Source organism: Carlito syrichta, unplaced genomic scaffold (genome assembly GCF_000164805.1).
Source record: "Carlito syrichta isolate Samal-C Ts95f unplaced genomic scaffold, Tarsius_syrichta-2.0.1 Scaffold302327, whole genome shotgun sequence".
NCBI classification, from domain to species: Eukaryota; Metazoa; Chordata; class Mammalia; order Primates; family Tarsiidae; genus Carlito; species Carlito syrichta.
Genome location: NW_007246423.1, coordinates 136800 through 155293, shown reverse-complemented (window position 1 = coordinate 155293; position 18494 = coordinate 136800). Strand labels below are relative to the sequence as shown.

Genomic DNA, 18494 nt, shown 5'->3' with positions numbered 1-18494 from the left:
TCTCGAACCCGTAGGCTCAGACAATCCACTCACCTCAGCCTCCCAAGGTGTGGGATTACAGGCTGAGCCACCAGCCCGGCTTCTAATGTTAAATCGTGGATCCAACTTAAAACTTACAAATTTTGACCAGGCTCGGTGACTCAGCCTGTAGTCCCAGCACTTTGGGAGGCCGAGATGACTGAATTGCCTGAGCCCCCAGGTTCGAGACCAGCCCGGGCAACTTGGTGAGACCTCATCTCTACAACAAATCAAAAATTAGCTGGGCATAGTAGCGCGCAGCTGTAGTTTTGGCTACTTGGAAGGCTGAGTCGGAAGGATCGCCTGAGCCCAGCAGGTCAACACTGGGTTGGCTGTAAGCGTGCCACTGCACTCCAGCCTGGGTGATGGAGTGAGACTCCAACTCAAAAACAAAACAACAACAAAAAAGATTCATCGAAGCTTTGGTAGCACTCCCTTGTAAAATTGGAGTCAGATTTTTGTTTTACTTTGTGAGTAATTTTAATACCAACTTTTATTTATTTAATGGTCTCTTTTAAGTTTTTTCATTTTTTTCAACTAGTTGTGTTATTGTATATTTGTAGAAAGTTATCTAATATTTTGGATTTATTAGCATGTGACTGTTATAAATTTTATTATAATTAAAAATTTTTAATGTAGCTGTAATTATGTCCTTTTCTTATTAATAATATTGCTCACTTTAAGTCCTTTCTTATTATCAGTTTTATTAATGTTTTATATATCATTAGTCTTGTCAAAGAAACAACTTTTGTTTTTTATCCTTTTTATTATTTTATACATTTCTATTTCATTCATTTCAGAGATTGTCTTGCTGGTTCTTATTTCTTTGTGTTCTTTTCTGCATTGTTTTTCTAACTTCTGGGATTGAACACGTAGCTTATTTTTCTTAATATTTCTTCTTTTCTACCATAAGCACATAATGCCATAAATTTTCTTCTAAATATTGCTTTGACTATACCTCCTAAGTTTTATTATATAATGTTTTCATTCAGTTCTAAATGTATTCTAATTTCCGGGTTTGTTTTCAGTTTGACATATGGCTTATATAGACAGATATTTTATTACATTTCCAAATTATGGGACCTTTTTGTTATCTCTTTGCTACTGTTTCCTATTTCATTTTATAGTGGTCAGAGAAAATGTTTTTTAATAGTTTTAATATTTTCTGAGATTGATTTGTGCTTAACTACATCGATACATTTTTATGAATGCTAATAAACACACACATGAAAAGAGTGAATGTAAATAATTTGTAAATTTTAATTGTTAGATGTTACAGAAAGCTTGTTGTTGTTATTGCATTCACTAGCCTGTAGGAAAAAAATAGCAGTCATCTAATTTATTTCTTAAAAGGTTGAAATATAAATTCTACAGTGGACACTCTGAAACTGCTCATTTAAAAGTTGCTAATATTTTCTTAGTAACCAAATCCTGTAACCTATTCTCAGTCCTGGGTCTTTCGCCACTCTATCACTCTTCCTCACCCTCTCCTTAATTTTCTCGTGGCTTCTGTGACATGGCAGTGAACTTGGTTGTTTCTCATTTTTTGAACAATTCCTGTGTTTCTTGTTTCCTCTTCCTTTCTCTGCACTCAAAGTGTGGGTGCTCTCAAAGCATCTCTCCTTCCTCCCCCCCTCTCTCTCATATCAATTTATTACCCCTCACTTTTTAATTTCTAAAAAATCTGGCCATGTGTTCATCTATTATTATGCACATACAGGTAATCTGCAAATGCAGCCTAGTATCTTTTCTGAAGTCCAGATGTGCATATTAGTCCTGATAGACCCGTTTGGGTGACACCCCACTATGCTAGATTGAATATATCAAAAAACAGAAAGATTTGTCTACTGCTCCCATTCATTACCATTATATGTTTCTGCAGATTAACTTTCCCAAGCAGGACTCTGTTCATTTAGTTTTACCACTGAAAATTCCCCAGGGTTTTGTGTGTGTGTGTGTGTGTGTGTGTGTGTGTGTGTGTGTGTGTGTGTGTGTGTGTGTGCTAAATTATACATAACTTATAATTTATCATTTTAACCATTTTTATATTATTAATACAACCCAGTGGCATTAGGTACATTCACTGTGTTTTGTAACCATCACCACTGTCCATTTCCAGAACTTGTCATCATCACAAGCAGAAACTCTGCATCCTTTAAACAATAGTTTCCCCCTTTCTCCACTCCTATGCCTCAGCTCCTGGTAATCTCTGTTCTACTTTCCATGTCTGTGAATCTGTCTATTATAGGCTTCTTTTGTAAGTAGAATCATACAACATGTGTCCTCTTGTGTCTGGCTTATATTACTTAACATAATGTTTTCAAAGTTCATCCATGTTGTTGCATATTCAGAATTTACTTTTTTTTTTTTGAATCTGTCGCCCAGGCAGGAGCACAGTGGCATGCTCACCACCACCACAGCCTCAACCTTCTGGGCTCAGGCAATCCTTCCACCTCAGCCTTCCAAGTAGCTGGAACCACAGGCGCACACCACCATGCCTGGCTAATTTTTTTATTTATTGTAGAGACCAGGTCTCGCCAAGTTGGCCAGGTTGGTCTCAAATCTGTAGGCTCAGGCAATCCTCTCGCCTCTGCCTCCCAGAGTGCTGGGATTACAGGTGTAAGACACCACGCCCCGCTCAAAATCTAATTATTTTTTAGAGTGAATAATAATCATGAATATCACATTTTGTTTATCTATTCCTCTGTTGATGGACATTTGAGTTGTTTTCACCTCTTGAGTATTATGAATAATGCTACTATGAACACTAGTGCAGAAGTATCTGGTTGAGTCCCTTTCAATTCTTTTGGATATAGACCTAGAAGTAGAATTTCTGCATTATATGGTAATTCTCTGCTTAACTGTTTAAAGATTCAACAAATTGTTTTCTACGGAGGCTGCATCATTTTACATTTCCAGCAATACATAATAAGGGTCTTGGCTTCTCCAGATCTTCATTACCACTTATTTTTCATTTTTTTCCATAACAGTCGTCCGAGTGGGTTTTCAGTGTTGTCTCATGGTGATTTTGATTTGCATTTTCCTATTGACCAAGGTGTTGAGCCTCTTTTCATTTTATTATCGGTCACTCATAATCTTCTTTGGAGAAATGCTTATTCAGTTTCTTTTCATTATTATTATTATTATTATTTTTTGAGTTGGAGTCTCACTCCATCGCCCAGGCTGGAGTGCAGTGCCAAGCTTACAGCCACTGCAACCGCGACTTGCTGGGCTCCAGCGATCCTTCTGCCTCAGCTCCAAGTAGCCAGAACTACTAGGCGTGTGCTACCACACCCGGCTAATTTTTGATGTTTTGCAGAGATGAGGTCCCGCAAGTTGCCTGGGCTGGTCTCGAACCCTCGGGCTTGGACAATCCACTCACCTCGGCCTCCCAAAGTGCTGGGATTACAGGCTGAGTCACCGAGCCCGGCCTCTTTGGTATTATCAGTTGGGCTATTTGTCTTTTTAATTTTTAAATTTTATTGCAGGAGTTATTTTATATTCAGGATACTAACATGATCAAGTGTTTTTATTTCCCTTGAGTAAACATGTAGGAGTGGACTATCTGGGCATTAATTGGATGTGTGTTTAATTTTATAAGAAAGTCTCAAATAATTATTCAAAGTGGTTGTGTCAGCATATAGTCTCACCAGGAATATATGAGACTTCTAGATGCTATGTGTACCTGCCAACATTTGATCTTGTTAGTCTTTTTTATGTTATCCATTCTGTCGGATGTGAAATGATATCTTATTGTGAATTTGCATTGCTTGAATGACTAATCAGAGTACTTTTTACATTTTCATTGGCCATTTACTTATATTCTTTTATGAATGTCTGTTCATATCTGTTCCTTTTTTAATTTCGTTGTCTATTCTTTCATTGTTTACTTGTAGAAATTCTTTTTATATTCCAGCTGAGTCCCTCGTTAGAGAAATGCTTTGCAATGATCTTTACCCCCCAACCCCAGTCTGTGACTTGCCTATTCATTTTCTTTTTATTTTTTTTCCGAGTTGGAGTCTCACTCTGTCGCCCAGACTGGAGTGCAGTGGCACACTCCTGGCCACCGCAGCCTCTACCTGCTGGGCTCCAGCAATCCTTCCGCCTCAGCCTTCCAAGTAGCTGGAACTACAGGCATGCGCTACCACGCCTGGCTAATTTTTTGATTTATTGTAGAGATGAGGTCTCGCCAAGTTGCCCAGGCGGGTCTCGAACTCACGGGCTCAGGCAATCCACTCACCTCAGCCTCCCAGAGCGCTGGGATTACAGGCTGAGCCACCGAGCCTGGCTTCATTTTCTTATTCATGTCTTTAATGAGGAGGAATTTTTATTTTTGATGAGGTCAAACTTTTTAACATCTTATCTCATGGTTAGAACTTTTTACATTCTAAGAAACATTTGCCTGCCTAAGGTCACAAAGATATTCCTCTTATCTATTCTTTGAGATGGTTCTAGCTTTTATGTTTACATCTATTGAGAAATATTAAATTTGTTTCTATTTATGATGAGAGGCAGAATTTGAGGTTCTTTTTTTTTCTCTCCATAAGAATATCCAGTTATTGGAGCACCATTTTTTAAAAAGGATTTTCTTTTCCCCATTGAACTGTCTTGGCACGCTGGATCGTATTGTGTTGACTGTATATTTGTGGGTCCTCTTCTGGACTTTCTTTTATTTTCATCCATCTATTTGTCTGTGCTTACACCTATACCATGTTATCTTTATTAGCTCCAAGTCTTTAAACATCAAGGCCAAGGTTTAAAAGCATTCATGTAGCACCTACGTGTTTTAGAACCTTTATATGTTACATATGGCAATCGTATGAGGTAGGTATTATTTCCTATTGTCTACTTCACCTTGTATCGCAGTTGTCAAATATAAGGCAAGTTGAAGAGGTTACCTTTGGGCACTAGTCTGTGTCATTGCAAATCCTACAATTTTTCTACCTTTCCAGAATTTAAGTGCCTTTGCAGAGCATTTGAGTCTGCCAAACGACTCCATCTTACTGCCTCAGCTACATGGTTCCTTTGAGATACTCAGTATTTTAATCAAACTAAATGTCTCACAGTATCTAAATATGGTCCACCCTGTTCTGCGTGTGTGACTTGTTGGCATGCATTCTCTGCCCACCATCTGTGCTCTTTAAATCCATCTAATGGGCCAAGCTCGGTGGCTCAGCCTTTAGTCTCAGCACTTTGGGAGGCCGAGGTGAGTGGTTTGCCTAAACTTGTGGGTTTGAGAACAGCCTGGGAAACCTGGTGAGACCTCGTCTCTACAATAAATCAAAAACTAGCTGGGTGTGGTAGCGCCTGCCTGTAGTTCTGGCTGCTTGGAAGGCTGAGGCAGAAGGATCACTGGAGCCCAGCAGGTGGACGCTGGGATGGCCGTGAGTGTGCCAGTGCGCTCCAGCCTGGGTGACAGAGTGAGACACTGACTCAACAAATAAATAAATAAATAAATCCATCTAATGTTTACATTTCCATCTTAAAAAAAAAAATCCATCAAGGTATTATGAAGTCCCACAGTCAGATGTGGTGCTTCTGCTTCAAAATTCTTATGCCACTTCAGAGCTCTGATTGCACTCACACTATTCTGCTTTATATTTTTTTCTGTAGTTTTGCCCAGTTGTTCTCATCAGAAAGCAAACTGCTTGAAACAATATATTAATTGTCTTTGTAGCTCTTGAATAGGCATTTCAACAAACTTGAGTGAAAGAAATGTTTGAGATAGCTAAAGGATCTTGTAACCAAAGTTAAAAGAGCCTTTTTTTTTTTTTTTAATGAACAGGTTAACTCAGCATGTGATTCAGAATTATCCCAAAGTTTATTCTTCAATTTAATTTCTGTCAAAATCTCTGATTTCTTCCAAATCAGATCTTTCCAGTTGGAAGACTCTCAGAACTGCAGCAAAGATTTTGTGGAGATTCGAGAAGGAAACGCCACGGGTCACCTGGTGGGACAATACTGTGGAAACTCCCTCCCTCTCAATTATTCGTCCACTGCTGGGCACATCCTGTGGGTCAGATTTATCTCAGATGGCTCGGGCAGTGGCACAGGCTTCCAGGCCACGTTTACTAAGAGTGAGTTGGTTCTATTTCAGTGTGGCTTCCAGAATGCGCCCTACAAGCTAGAAATGGTAACAAATTTTCAATAAAGCAAGAACAATCCTAAACTCTACACAGTTCTCCTATATTATCTTTCGAATTATTTTATTATGTAATATACTAGAAAAACTAAATTATATGCAGATGGCTCATTAAGAGCAAAGGAGAACATTCTCAATGGTTCTAAGATTCTTTTTAAGCTCTAGTTTCTACCTAATATTAACTTAAATTTTTTTCATGATATTGTGTTAAAGAGTCTTCTAATATATTACAGTTTATGTTTGGTATATTTATGTCAAATATGTTTTTAATTTGGTCTCTAAACTATTTTAAATGTATTAAAGCCCTTTAGTATTGCTTTGGTATTGACTTCAGTGCTCAGATATAATAATAATAGGGTATTCTTCTAATAGGATAAAATGTTAAGTGTTTTTGTTTTCGAACTCAATGTTTCTGTCATTAGCTATTCTATATGTAATTCCAAACTGTCAGTTTATCTTATCATATAAAATTTTTAAAGACATGTTCCATTCTTTGGTAAATTAAAGTAAAATAGGTAAACCAAAATTAGTAAGTGAGATTGCTAATCCCCCTTCCTATGTGCCCAGATCCCTTGGGGGCTGGGAACCTATTTTCACATGGGAAGTTGTCACCTCCTTTCACTCTTTAAGGAGATGGAATTCCATTCACAAAATCACCCTTCTCTGAGGAATTAATAGATAGCTTAGAAATCAAAAGAGAAGCAGTATTTCTTTCAATAGTCAGCAAAGAAATCACAGTAAATTAAAAGTTCATCCTTTTCAACATCCCTTGCCTTTTGTCTTTTTTTTTTCATTTGATTAAAGAGCAATTCTAAGCAGGTCTGATTTATAACTTTGTTTTTCCTCCTAGTATTTGGCAATGATAATATTGTGGGAACGCGTGGGAAAATCGCCTCTCCGTTCTGGCCTGGAAATTATCACCATAACTCCAATTACCAATGGATAGTAAATGTGAATGTGTCTCAAGTTATCCATGGTAGAATCTTGGAGATGGACATTGAAGAAACACAAAACTGCTATTATGACAAACTAAGGGTGAGTTTCCATGTGAAACTGAGGTTTACTAATTTTGGTGAGTTGCTATTGGCAAAAATAAATTCTAGCTAATGTTTACTCAGGCATTTGCAAATCATATGACATTGTCTGCCCCAAATCATAATTACTACCTCTAGATTGTCTGAACAGAGGCAATTTTGATATTATATTTATTATTTTCTATTTGATATCTAAGGAATTTTTTTAGTATTATTATAATTTACCTGTTGGGCTTCATCTTCATCTGCTATGTTAGAGTATTAAAAATTTGTAAGATCATGTAAATATAAATACAGATATGAAAATCATGGTGATCATTGCCATTCAGATATTAGCTAGTGTATCAATCTGATTCTTTTTGTGTGTGTGTGAGAAAGCAGGATTTATTGAGAGGACAGGAAAGCTCCCACAGTGGGAAAAGACCCACAGGGCCCCAAAGCACTTTTATTGAGTACTATTGTTGCATAACAACCCTTGTACCTACTTTTTTGTCTACAGATTCTGCTGTAAATCATCTAATGAGCTATATAGCCCACAAATAATGTCTGTAAATGTAATTCAGCAACAAAAATATGTTTTTAAACATACTATATCATTTGTAATAATATTTTATATTCAATGACACTTTCTGTTTTAAGCTAAAATAAAGCATTTACTAGTTCATTGTTTTTTTTTCACTGTGATAAGATTGTAGTAATGTAAGGCATCTTTTAAAATTTCTTTTTGATGAAGAAAAATAGAGGTAATTTTCTAAATACAATGCTCTATTTTCTATTTTTATATGCAGGTTTATGATGGGCTTGGCATTCATTCCCGCCTGATTGGAACTTACTGTGGCACCCAGACTGAATCTTTTAGCTCCACTAGAAATTCCTTGACAATTCATTTTCTTTCTGATACTTCAGTCTCAGGGAAGGGATTTCTTCTGGAGTGGTTTGCAGTAGATGAACCTGTTGGACTTTTACCTACCATTGCTCCAGGTGAGTTTGCTAATGAATGAAATTCTTTTTTAGGACTGATAACCACAGGCCAGTATTTCAGAGTCCTGTCATAACAGGGACCAAAAACATAAATATGAATAAGTACAGCCCAAAGCACTTCCACCATATGTTCAGGTGTTCTTTTAAGTTCATAAATACTATATTTAAAAAAATTTATTCGAGACCCGCCTGGGCAACTTGGCGAGACCTCATCTCTACAATAAAATCAAAAAAGTAGTCGGGCATGGTAGCGCGCCTGTAGTTCCAGCAACTTGGAAGGCTGAGGCGGAAGGATTGCTGGAGCCCAGCAGGTCGAGGCTGCAGTGGCCGGGAGCAGCCACTGCACTCCAGTCTGAAAAAAAGTTTAACATTTGTTTCTTATAATGCAGGTTTTCCATTATATTTTAATATTATTAAGGGTTTGATATCCATGAGGTACTCTACCTACAATTTCTAGATACTACTTTAGAGAACCCTGAATATTTGATTTGTAAATACCACACACACACACACACACACACACACACACACACACACACAATAAGTTTGTTTAGTATCAACTAACAGGCAGAAGCAACAGTCTTTCCTCTATATTTCATTTGCATTCATTTCTATTTTGTTTCTTTTTAGGTGGTTGTAAACTTTCATATTTCTAGGTAAAATGGGCTTAATTTTTAAACTTTATTTTATTATTTTTAAAGACATTCTTAATTCTCTCAGCTAAAGTAATACTGAGTTACCAGTATTTTGGAAGCTTTGTGCTTTTTCCTTTAAAATTATTTAAACAAATTTGAATGTTTCTTATGAAATCTGATGGTTGACATAGAAGATATTCAGACATTTCTTAGAGGATATTCTCAGTTCTTGAATATTTGATTGGTACACATGATCATGGAATCTCACTGAAGAAAATTCAAACTCTGAACTTCTATGGCTAAACATATCCTGGAACATTAAAGTCTATTTTCTTCTAACTTCTTGAGAATTTAGATTAGCAGAGATCACTGATTAATATATAATTTGTACTTATATTTGTTTAATGTCCCTTAGTATTCTTTTCTGGAAGTTATTTTTACCCCTCTTATGAGGTGCTTTCATGACACTGAATATGAATCACTTCCTTAAAATATTAATCCATTTATCTAAGAGCAGAGAACTATTACTAAGATTGGCAAATGAAATTTAGAGGTGACATTTAATTCTGGATAGATATATCCAGAGCTCTTAGAAATGAACTTAGTTAAGCTTTTTTTAATATTCACAAATCTCAAGGTAGAGGAATTACTTACTCATGCAAAACACTACACCAACAAATTTCCTTCCAATAATATTCTATAATTATGCGATGTCAGTGGATAAGTGAATAAATTCTGTTTTTCTTAGTAAAAGAGAGCAAGGAAAGGATAAAATAAGAGGGTGGGAACGTTTTAAAGTTTACTAGTTATCTAGATGGCATACATTATTATCTTGTAATGACTCTACACTTTGAAAGTTTTATTAAAGCTACAAAAACTTAGTATTAGTATCAAGATACTGATCCTTACACCATCAGCATTTCTTATACATGCATATATTTAATTTAATTTAACACATTTTTATTGAGAATTTATTATGGATACACTTAGGTAACTAAGAAAGGAAACCAAGATTCAATTTCTACTCTTCAGTAACTTAAAAGTAATTGGGAAAGACAAAGTGTTCATATGTTTGTCAAATAACAGCATAGTAACAAATGGTTAAATGACAGAGCAAGTAGTACAAGCAGCAAATAAGCAAACAGAAGAAAGTGAGCTTATTGCGGCGGAGCGTCATCAGAAAAAAATTAAACAAATCAAACTGGAAAACATTAGTCAGTGTATCAGTCAGGAAAAGCTTAGTCATGCTGCAGTAACAAATAATTCCAAACTCTTACTGGCTAAAAACAACACAGTTTCTTTCTTGTTCATGCTACATATCTTTCTTGAGTTAACTGAGGGCCTTGTCATCATTATCACTCCCTAACCCAGGCTGTTGGAGCTGCCATTGTTTGGGACATTGCCTATGACCATGGCAGAAGGGAAAAGAACCCTGGAATGTCTCAGTCTAAAAGTGCTCAGTATAAAAGTGTACATGTCTTTTACTTATAATTCATTGGTCAGAACTGGTCAAATGGCCTCACCCAACCACAAGAGCATCAGGAAATGTAATTCTATCATGTGCTTGGAAATGGGGACAGATAGAATATTTGGCAAGCAATGCTAATGACCCACAGTCAGTTAGTGTGACAACCATCTTTTATAAATTCAAGACAAGAAATATTTCATACAGAGGAAAACCTTTAAATTGGAAGACATTGGATAACAGCCATCATTCAGATTTTAAACCTGAGGTTGCTTTTTTAAAAAAGAAAACATATGCAGCCTATACAATAAGGTTTAAATAAATGAAGATCTAGTTGTATAATATTTTATACTTATTTCCTGATGACCCTAACAAGATTCAGACGTATTATGGTATGCATCATAAGCTTCTGGTATCATGAAGTATAAACCTCTGAAAATCCATTCTTCCATAAAAGTGAAGAGAACACTGGCAAAAATCATCAAAATCAACTTTTAGAGAAAATCCATTCTTCCATAAAAGTGATGAGAACACTGGCAAAAGTCATCAAAATCAACTTTTAGGAAATTAACCATAGCCTTATAAAAACTTCACGTGTGTTTATTCAAGAAACATAGCTGAATCTCAGTAAGAATAGTCAGTTTTGTGGGATCTAAACTTTTCTTATCCTCTCTCCCTCTCCTCCTAGCTTTACAGTAGCCTGACCCCAGCCTCACAACCGTATAACTGGGAAAACCAACAGCTTAGCAGCTCTGGGTGATGGTTGAGAAGAATGGGGTTAGAGCTCCAGAAAACAGCCCACCTCCAAGGAATTGCCATTATTTGACCTATCTGGTGGCTTTCTGGAAATAATTCCAAACTCTTACTGGCTAAAACCAACACAGTTTCTTTCTTGTTCATGCTACATATCCTTCTTGAGTTAACTGGGGGCCTTGTCATCATTATCACTCCGCAACCCAGGCTGTTGGAGCTGCTATTGTTTGGGACATTGCCTATGACCATGGCAGAAGGGAAAAGAACCCTGGAATGTCTCATTCTAAAAGTGCTCAGTATAAAAGTACACATGTCTTTTGCTCATAGTTCATTGGTCAGAACTGGTCAAATGGCCTCACCCAACCACAAGAGCATCAGGAAATGCTTTCTGGAAAACTCCATTCTCAGAGCTTATTTTCACATGACCTGAGTAACAGCTCACTCTGTGCAACCCTATCCATAGGGTGTTTGCTGAAAACAATCAGCAGCTGTTTAACATCATAACTGCATGAGGTGCAGGGATAACAGTTATAATGAACAAGAAACTGACCAGAAATCAGGAAAAGAAAAAATAGGGAATGAGATGTCCACAAAGGGTTTTGTAAAAACTCTGCTATGTTTCTGGAAATCTAGAAGGCCATACATATATGCCCAGATGTGCACATACCCAAAACTAAACCCGCGAAGGCCCTAAGATCTCACCTCAAAACTGTCTAGATACAAATTACACTATGAATAGCTATGTTTAAAAAAATGGAGAAACATGAGAAACATAGGAAATGTGAATATAGTTCTACCCCAGTAATACAGGAGGGGAGGGTTTTCTACATGTACTTAATTATGCTTAACAATAGTCAACACTCAGTGATATGTGGGTTATATGGCAAAATGTTGATGGAAAAGTAGAACACAAGGTAGTTGTCTTACACAAAAGATAAATAGTGGAAATTATGGCTGTCTGAATCGGTTGGCTTTCTAAAATGTCTGTTGATTTCTTTGGGAAAGTTGTTTGAGTTGGTTGTTTCTTTTTGGTATGGGGCTGTCACTTTAAAGTGAAAAAGTGATTAGGGGGTATTTCAAAGATACTGCTTTTCTCTCTGCAGGTGCTTGTGGTGGCTTCCTGAGGACAGGGGCTGAGCCAGTCTTTTTTTTCTCCCCGGGTTGGCCCAGCAGCTACAGTAATAGGGCTGAATGTACGTGGCTTATCCAGGCTCCTGATTCCACTGTGGAACTCAACATCCTTTCTCTGGATATTGAATCTCACCGAACATGTGCCTATGACAGCCTTGTGATAAGAGATGGTGAGCACATTTAAAAAAAAAAAAATTATATATATATATCTCAACCCTTATACATATTTGGTTATATTCCATTGCCATCATAGTTGTTTGTTGCCTCCATTCATTCCTTTTAGATTTATTTGTTTATCTTTTATTTCAATAGCCTTAGAGGGTACAGTTTTTGGTTACATGATTGCATTGTATGGCAATGAGGAAGTCTGGGCTTTGAGTATGCTCACCGCCCCACCTGTGCACATTGTACCCAATAGGTAATTTTTCATCCCTCCACCACTTTTCCCTTCTCCCCTTCTGAGTCTCCTTGTACCATTCTCTCTGCCTTTGCAGATTCTTGGTTGTGCTCCCTTTTATAAGTGAGAGCATGCAGTGTTTGGTTTGCTGTTCCTGAGTTAGTTCACTTAGGATGATGTCCTCCAATTCCATCCAAGTTGCTGCAAAAGCCATTTTTCCATTCTTTTTGATGACTGGATAGTATTCCAGCCATCGTGTATGCAGACTACTTTTTCATTTTCCACTGATCAGTTGCTCCTCTATCCACTCTTTACAGAATTACACAGATATTGTGGTTAACGAAGGTGTCAAATACCAGCATTAGCTTCAATGTCTGAAGAACATAAAGTATTTAATTGCCTGTTACAAAATGCCAAGGAAAACTCAACATTCCTAAGAGGAAATAAAGGGCTTTTTTTTTGAGTTGGAGTCTTACTCCATTGCCCAGGCTGGAGTGCAGTGGCATGCTCACGGCCACCCCAGCATCTACCTGCTGGGCTGAGGCGATCCTTCTGCCCACCTCAGTCCTACAAGTAGCTGGAACTACAGGTGCATACTACCATGCCCGGCTAATTTTTTGATTTATTGTCGAAATGAGGTCTCACCATGTTGCCCAGGCTGGTCTCAAACCTGTGAATTCAGGCAATCCCTTTGTCTCAGCCTCCCAAAGTGCTGGGGTTACAGACTTGAGCCATTGCGCCCAGCCAATAAAGGCTTTTTTTTTTTTTTCTGAGTTGGAGTCTTACTCTGTCGCCTCGACCCGCTGGGCTCCAGTGATCCTTCCGCCTCAGCCTTCCAAGTAGCCGGAATTACAGGCATGTGCTACCACGCCCGGCTGATTTTTTTCACTTATTGTAGAGATGAGGTCTCACTGCCCAGGCGGGTCTCGAACCCGCGGGCTCAGGCAATCCACTCACCTCAGCCTCCCAAAGGCGCGGGATTACAGGCTGAGCCATTGAGCCCGGCAATAAAGGCTTTTTAAAAGAGGCATATGTAGGCGTGAATAGCCTGAACGTTTAGGTCATGCTACTTTCTTACTGAAAAGCCTCAGAGATAAATATTGTATTGTATATCTGTAGCTTTACGATCCAAGTGAAAAACATTTACAATGATAATGTATTCATTTCTCTTTGTCCGCTGAATCTGGATAGAATGGATAGAATTGAGCATCCTATTCTCCATGCACAGGTGTGGTGTTGTGCAATGAGGTAGGGATAAAAATAATGCTGATATGCGACATGTATGCAATTGTGCTTCCCAGTTCCCAGGGGCTGGAATGAGGGAGGACAGCAGGGAGGCCACATCCTCCACATCACGATTTTTCAGCGTTGTCCCCAGTTCTGCAGCATCAGCGTCACCTGGGCACTTGTTAGAAATGCATATTCACAGCCAAAACATGTTTGCTTGTGATCCACAGGTTACTAGCATGCAAGATCTTGTCTCCTTTGTCCCCTCATCCCTAAACCCCCACTGAGTAGGAAAAATCAAATGGTTGACATGGTTTATGTTCCTTCCTGATCCTCACAAAAAGTCCACAAGGTAGTTATCCATCTGTGGTTCTTTCACCAAAGATATAACAGGCTTGGAGCCATTTAGTGACTTGTGCAGGGTCACACAGTAGGAGAAAAGAATTGTTCCTTAGGTTCTAACTTCCAAGAGAAGTTATTGATGGAACAAAAAGCAACTCAACAGAGTGGGACTTTAAAAGAATAGGCATAATTTACCTTATTGATGTAGTTACCTACTGAAAATATTTTTGCTGGACCCTAAGACTCCAATCAATCATGTAGATGTGATGAAAGATAAGCCAGACTTTTCCTCTTTTTCCTAACAACAGTCAGCTATCAGCTTGTTGCCCAGAAGAACTATTGTCTATCCTCACATCAAAGCATTTCTGTGGATACTGGCATTTAAGAAACAAAAACTACTATAAGTCACCCAATATTAGATAGACACTCTAAATAGTCCTATAACTATAAAGAAAATTCATTTTGTTATTTAAAACTTATTCAAAGAGAAATCTCCGACTGGGCTCGGTGGCTCAGCCTGTAATCCCAGCACTTTGGAAGGCTGAGGCAAGTGGATTGCCTGAACCCAGGGGTTCGAGATCAGCCTGGGCAACTTGGTGAGTCCTCGTCTGTACAATAAATCAAAAAATTAGCAGGGTATGGTGGCATGTGCCTGTAGTTCTGGCTACTTGGAAGGCCGAGGCAGAAGGATCACCTGAACCCAGCAGATCGAGGCTGTGGTGGCCGAGAGCATGCCACTGTATTCCAGTCTGGGCGACAGAGTGAGACTCCAACTCAAAAAAAAAAAAAAAAAGAAGAAAAGAAAAGAAAGAAATCTCCAAAATAAATAAAATAAAATATTTCATAAGTCAGGTGCGGTGGTTCACACCTGTAATCCCAGTACTTTGGGAGACCGAGGCAGAAGAATTGCCTGGGCTTAGGAGTTTGAGACCAGCCCAGGCAACATAGTGAGAACTCTCTACAAAAAAATTTAAAAATAAAAATTTTTTTCATGTGATGAAATGGATGTGTCCTTGCACACATACTCTAAGTGTTCAGAGAAATACTCTAAGTGTTCAGAAAAATATTTTCAGAAGGTAACTACATCAATGAGGTAAATTATAGTTATTCTTTAAAAATCACATTCTGTTGAGTTGCTTTTTTGTTCCATCAATAACTTTTCTTGGAATCCTAGAACCTGAGGAACAATTCTTTTCTTCTTCTGTGTGACCCTGCACAAGTCACTAAATGGCTCTAAGCCTGTTAATATAACCTGTGAAAGAGACACAAATGGTTACCTAACTCGTGGGCTTTTTGTGAGAATCAGTTGTAACAAATACAACTTTTTGAGCGAAAGTCCAAGCATTTTGTAGATGAAGAATTCAGAATAGTTTAGATTTCAATTTACCTAGGTAGACTTTTTTTTCTTTTCTTTTCTTTTTTTTTTTTTTGAGCTGGAGTCTCACTCTGTCACTCAGGCTGGAGTGCAGTGGCATGCTCACGGCCACCGCAGCCTCGACCTGCTGAGTTTAGGCAATCCTTCCACCTCAGCCTTCGAAGTAGCTGGAACGACAGGCGTGTGCTACCACACCCGGGTCATTTTTTGACTTACTGTAGAGACAAAGTCTCACCAAGTTTCCCAGGCTGGTTTCAAACCCCCGGGCACAGACAATCCTCTCGCCTCAGCCTCCCAAAGTGCAGGGATTACAGACTGAGCCACCGCGTCCAACCCAGATAGACATTTTTAACAAAGCTTTTGTTTGTGTCCTTGTCAGACATAGAGCTACTAGAAAGAGCTAAAGAAACGGAGGTATACGCCAAAACAACCAAAATATTTTAATTGGTTGTGTGACCTATCTATATCCATTCCTTTTTATGCACTAACAATATGAGCAGATGCCCAATAGATTGATTCTTTCCTTATTTACTCATTCAAGAAACAGTTTTTTTAAAGAAATAGCTATTGAGTTAATGTGCCAACTGATGAATATTTTGTCCATTTACACAGTGTTAATATATTTTTAGAACTAAATTTTAAATCCCACTTCAATTATTTGTTCTTTGCAGAGCCAATTTTTTTGTATCTGAGTAGCAAGGCGTGTAACATTATAAAACAAAGATCTAAAGCCAACTGGCCACAGACAGTGATACTTACAGGCTACTTGTGCAATTGACTAGTCATCACAAGCCTTAGGTCCTTGACCCTTGGTTGTAGGGTGACTGTGAACATTCTTGGGCTACCCTAGAGAGGGTCCTGCAGCCTTCCTGAGAGAACGGAGTCACTCTCCCACCTTCTTATTCATTTTACAGAGTTGCCATGGTTCAAAACTGAATCAGACTCTTCCAGTCCACATACTGACAAATTTTATGTACCAAATATTCCTCTAAGCTGAAACTCTATGAAATTACATCTGACATTTTAAAAAAGCTTTAAAATAGATGAATAGAAAGAAAAATAGCAGAAATTATATCAAAAATTTGTAAATCTTTTATCTAGTTCCAGATCTGAAATGTACTTTTTAAATGACCTTAAATAAACTATTTAATAGCATCATTTGGGGGCATCTGGATTAATCTGCTAGGGCTAAAATCATTTTGGCATCTGTGCTCTATGCCCTTGCATGTAGCAATGTAACTTACATCCCCTCTAACACTCAGTTTTCTTTTCTTTCTTTTTTAAGAGGCAAAGAAAGAAAAGTTTATTTAAAAGTAAATTAGAGAGAGAAAGAGAAGGGAGAGAGAAGATTTACTTCCCAAGGTGGGGGAGGGGGTCAAAGTGAGGAAGCGTGGAGACAGCCATAGCTCAAAGAGCATGGCCACACCAAGACTCAGTTTTCTTATCTGCAAAATGGGGATAAAAATAATGCCTACTTAATAGAGTTACTGTGAAAATAAAATCAGATATTGCATGTGAAGCACTTAAAGTGGCATATGGTAATTGCTCAATAAACATAAACCTTTAATAATCTTGGGGCTTCAGTTTCCACATCTCTAAAATGAAGAGGTCAGCCAGGCTTGGTGGCTCAGCTTGTAATCCCGCGCTTTGGGAGGCTGAGGTGAGTGTATGGCCTGAGCCCGCGGGTTCGAGACCCGCCTGGGCAACTTGGTGAGACCTCATCTCTACAATAAATCAAAAATTAGCCGGGCGTGGTAGCGCGCACCAGTAGTTCCAGCTACTTGGAAGGCTGAGGCGGAAGGATCGCCGGAGCCCAGCAGGTCAAGGCTGCGGTGGCCGGGAGCGGCCACTGCACTCCAGTCTGGGTGACAGAATGAGACTCCAACTCAAAAAAATAAAAAATAAAATGAAGAGGTCAGACTGAAGAAAGAATTACCAAGTTACCCGCGAGGCCTAGACTTTGTGATTCTTTGACTTGCCTCTCTTTATAAAGATTAGATTCATTCCTTCTTCAATTTATATGTTGAGATTTTGGAAGGCTCTAGAAATATCCCAGTACTCAGTATAGAGAATGAAAATAGGGCAAGTAACTGACCATCTGTTGTTTTCGGGTTATCTACCAAATAGTTAATCAATAAGTAATTATTTTGAGATAAACATTGTTTTTGTTTTGTTTTATTTTGTTTTGTTTGAGTTGGAACCTCACTCTGTCGCCCAGACTGGAGTGCAGTGGCCGCTCCCGACCACCGCAGCCACGACCTGCCGGGCTCCGGCGATCCTTCCGCCTCAGCCTTCCGAGAAGCCGGAATTACAGGCATGCGCTACCACGCCCAGCTGATTTTTTGATTTATTGTAGAGATGAGGTCTCGCTGCTCAGGCAATCCACTCACCTCAGCCTCCCAAAGGCGCGGGATTACAGGCTGAGCCACCGAGCCTGGCTAACATTATTTCATCAAACAATCTATGGTGGATTTTAGAAAAGAAATCAAAATAAAGAGAACCAACCAAGTGAAATTGAGAAATAAAATATCCCATGAGAGCTAATAACATATAATAAACTTCAAAATTTTGTAATACAGTTCTTTAGAGAATGAGCAAACAAAAAATTATATTTGATGAAATGTGTAGCAACATAGCATAATGAAGATAATAAGTGCAAAGGGAGTGTTTAAAGCTTTTGAATGATAAAAAACACAAAAGTTTCCAGAGTTTCAAAACCCTCCAAGGAATGCCTTTTCCAGCATTTTGTATTTATAACTGTGCCATTACATTTATAATCACAGAAATAGAAAATAACTTGCTTTCTAAAATCGTTAAGGAGTTTTAAGTAGTGATCAGTGCCAAAAAGAATTTATTTTGCTGGTTATGTAAAAGGGCACATTTCCTAATGTCTCATTCTATTCTCTTTTTTTTTTGGCATCTCACTCCATCGCCCAGGCTAGAGTGCAGTGGCATTCTCACCACCACCCTAGCGTCGACCTGCTGAGTTCCAAC

At 38.3% G+C, this 18494-nt stretch overlaps 1 protein-coding gene across 1 annotated transcript in view; it reads left to right on the top strand.

The window, feature by feature from the left end:
• The window catches only part of CUBN (cubilin), a 313379-nt gene that overhangs the window by 173920 nt on the left and 120965 nt on the right, over positions 1–18494 (top strand). Inside the window, exons 37-40 of the mRNA XM_008056348.2 lie at positions 5890–6095; positions 7011–7195; positions 7983–8175; positions 12132–12329. Of these exons, the coding sequence (XP_008054539.1) occupies positions 5890–6095; positions 7011–7195; positions 7983–8175; positions 12132–12329 (782 nt within the window). The remainder of the gene's footprint in view (positions 1–5889; positions 6096–7010; positions 7196–7982; positions 8176–12131; positions 12330–18494) is intronic.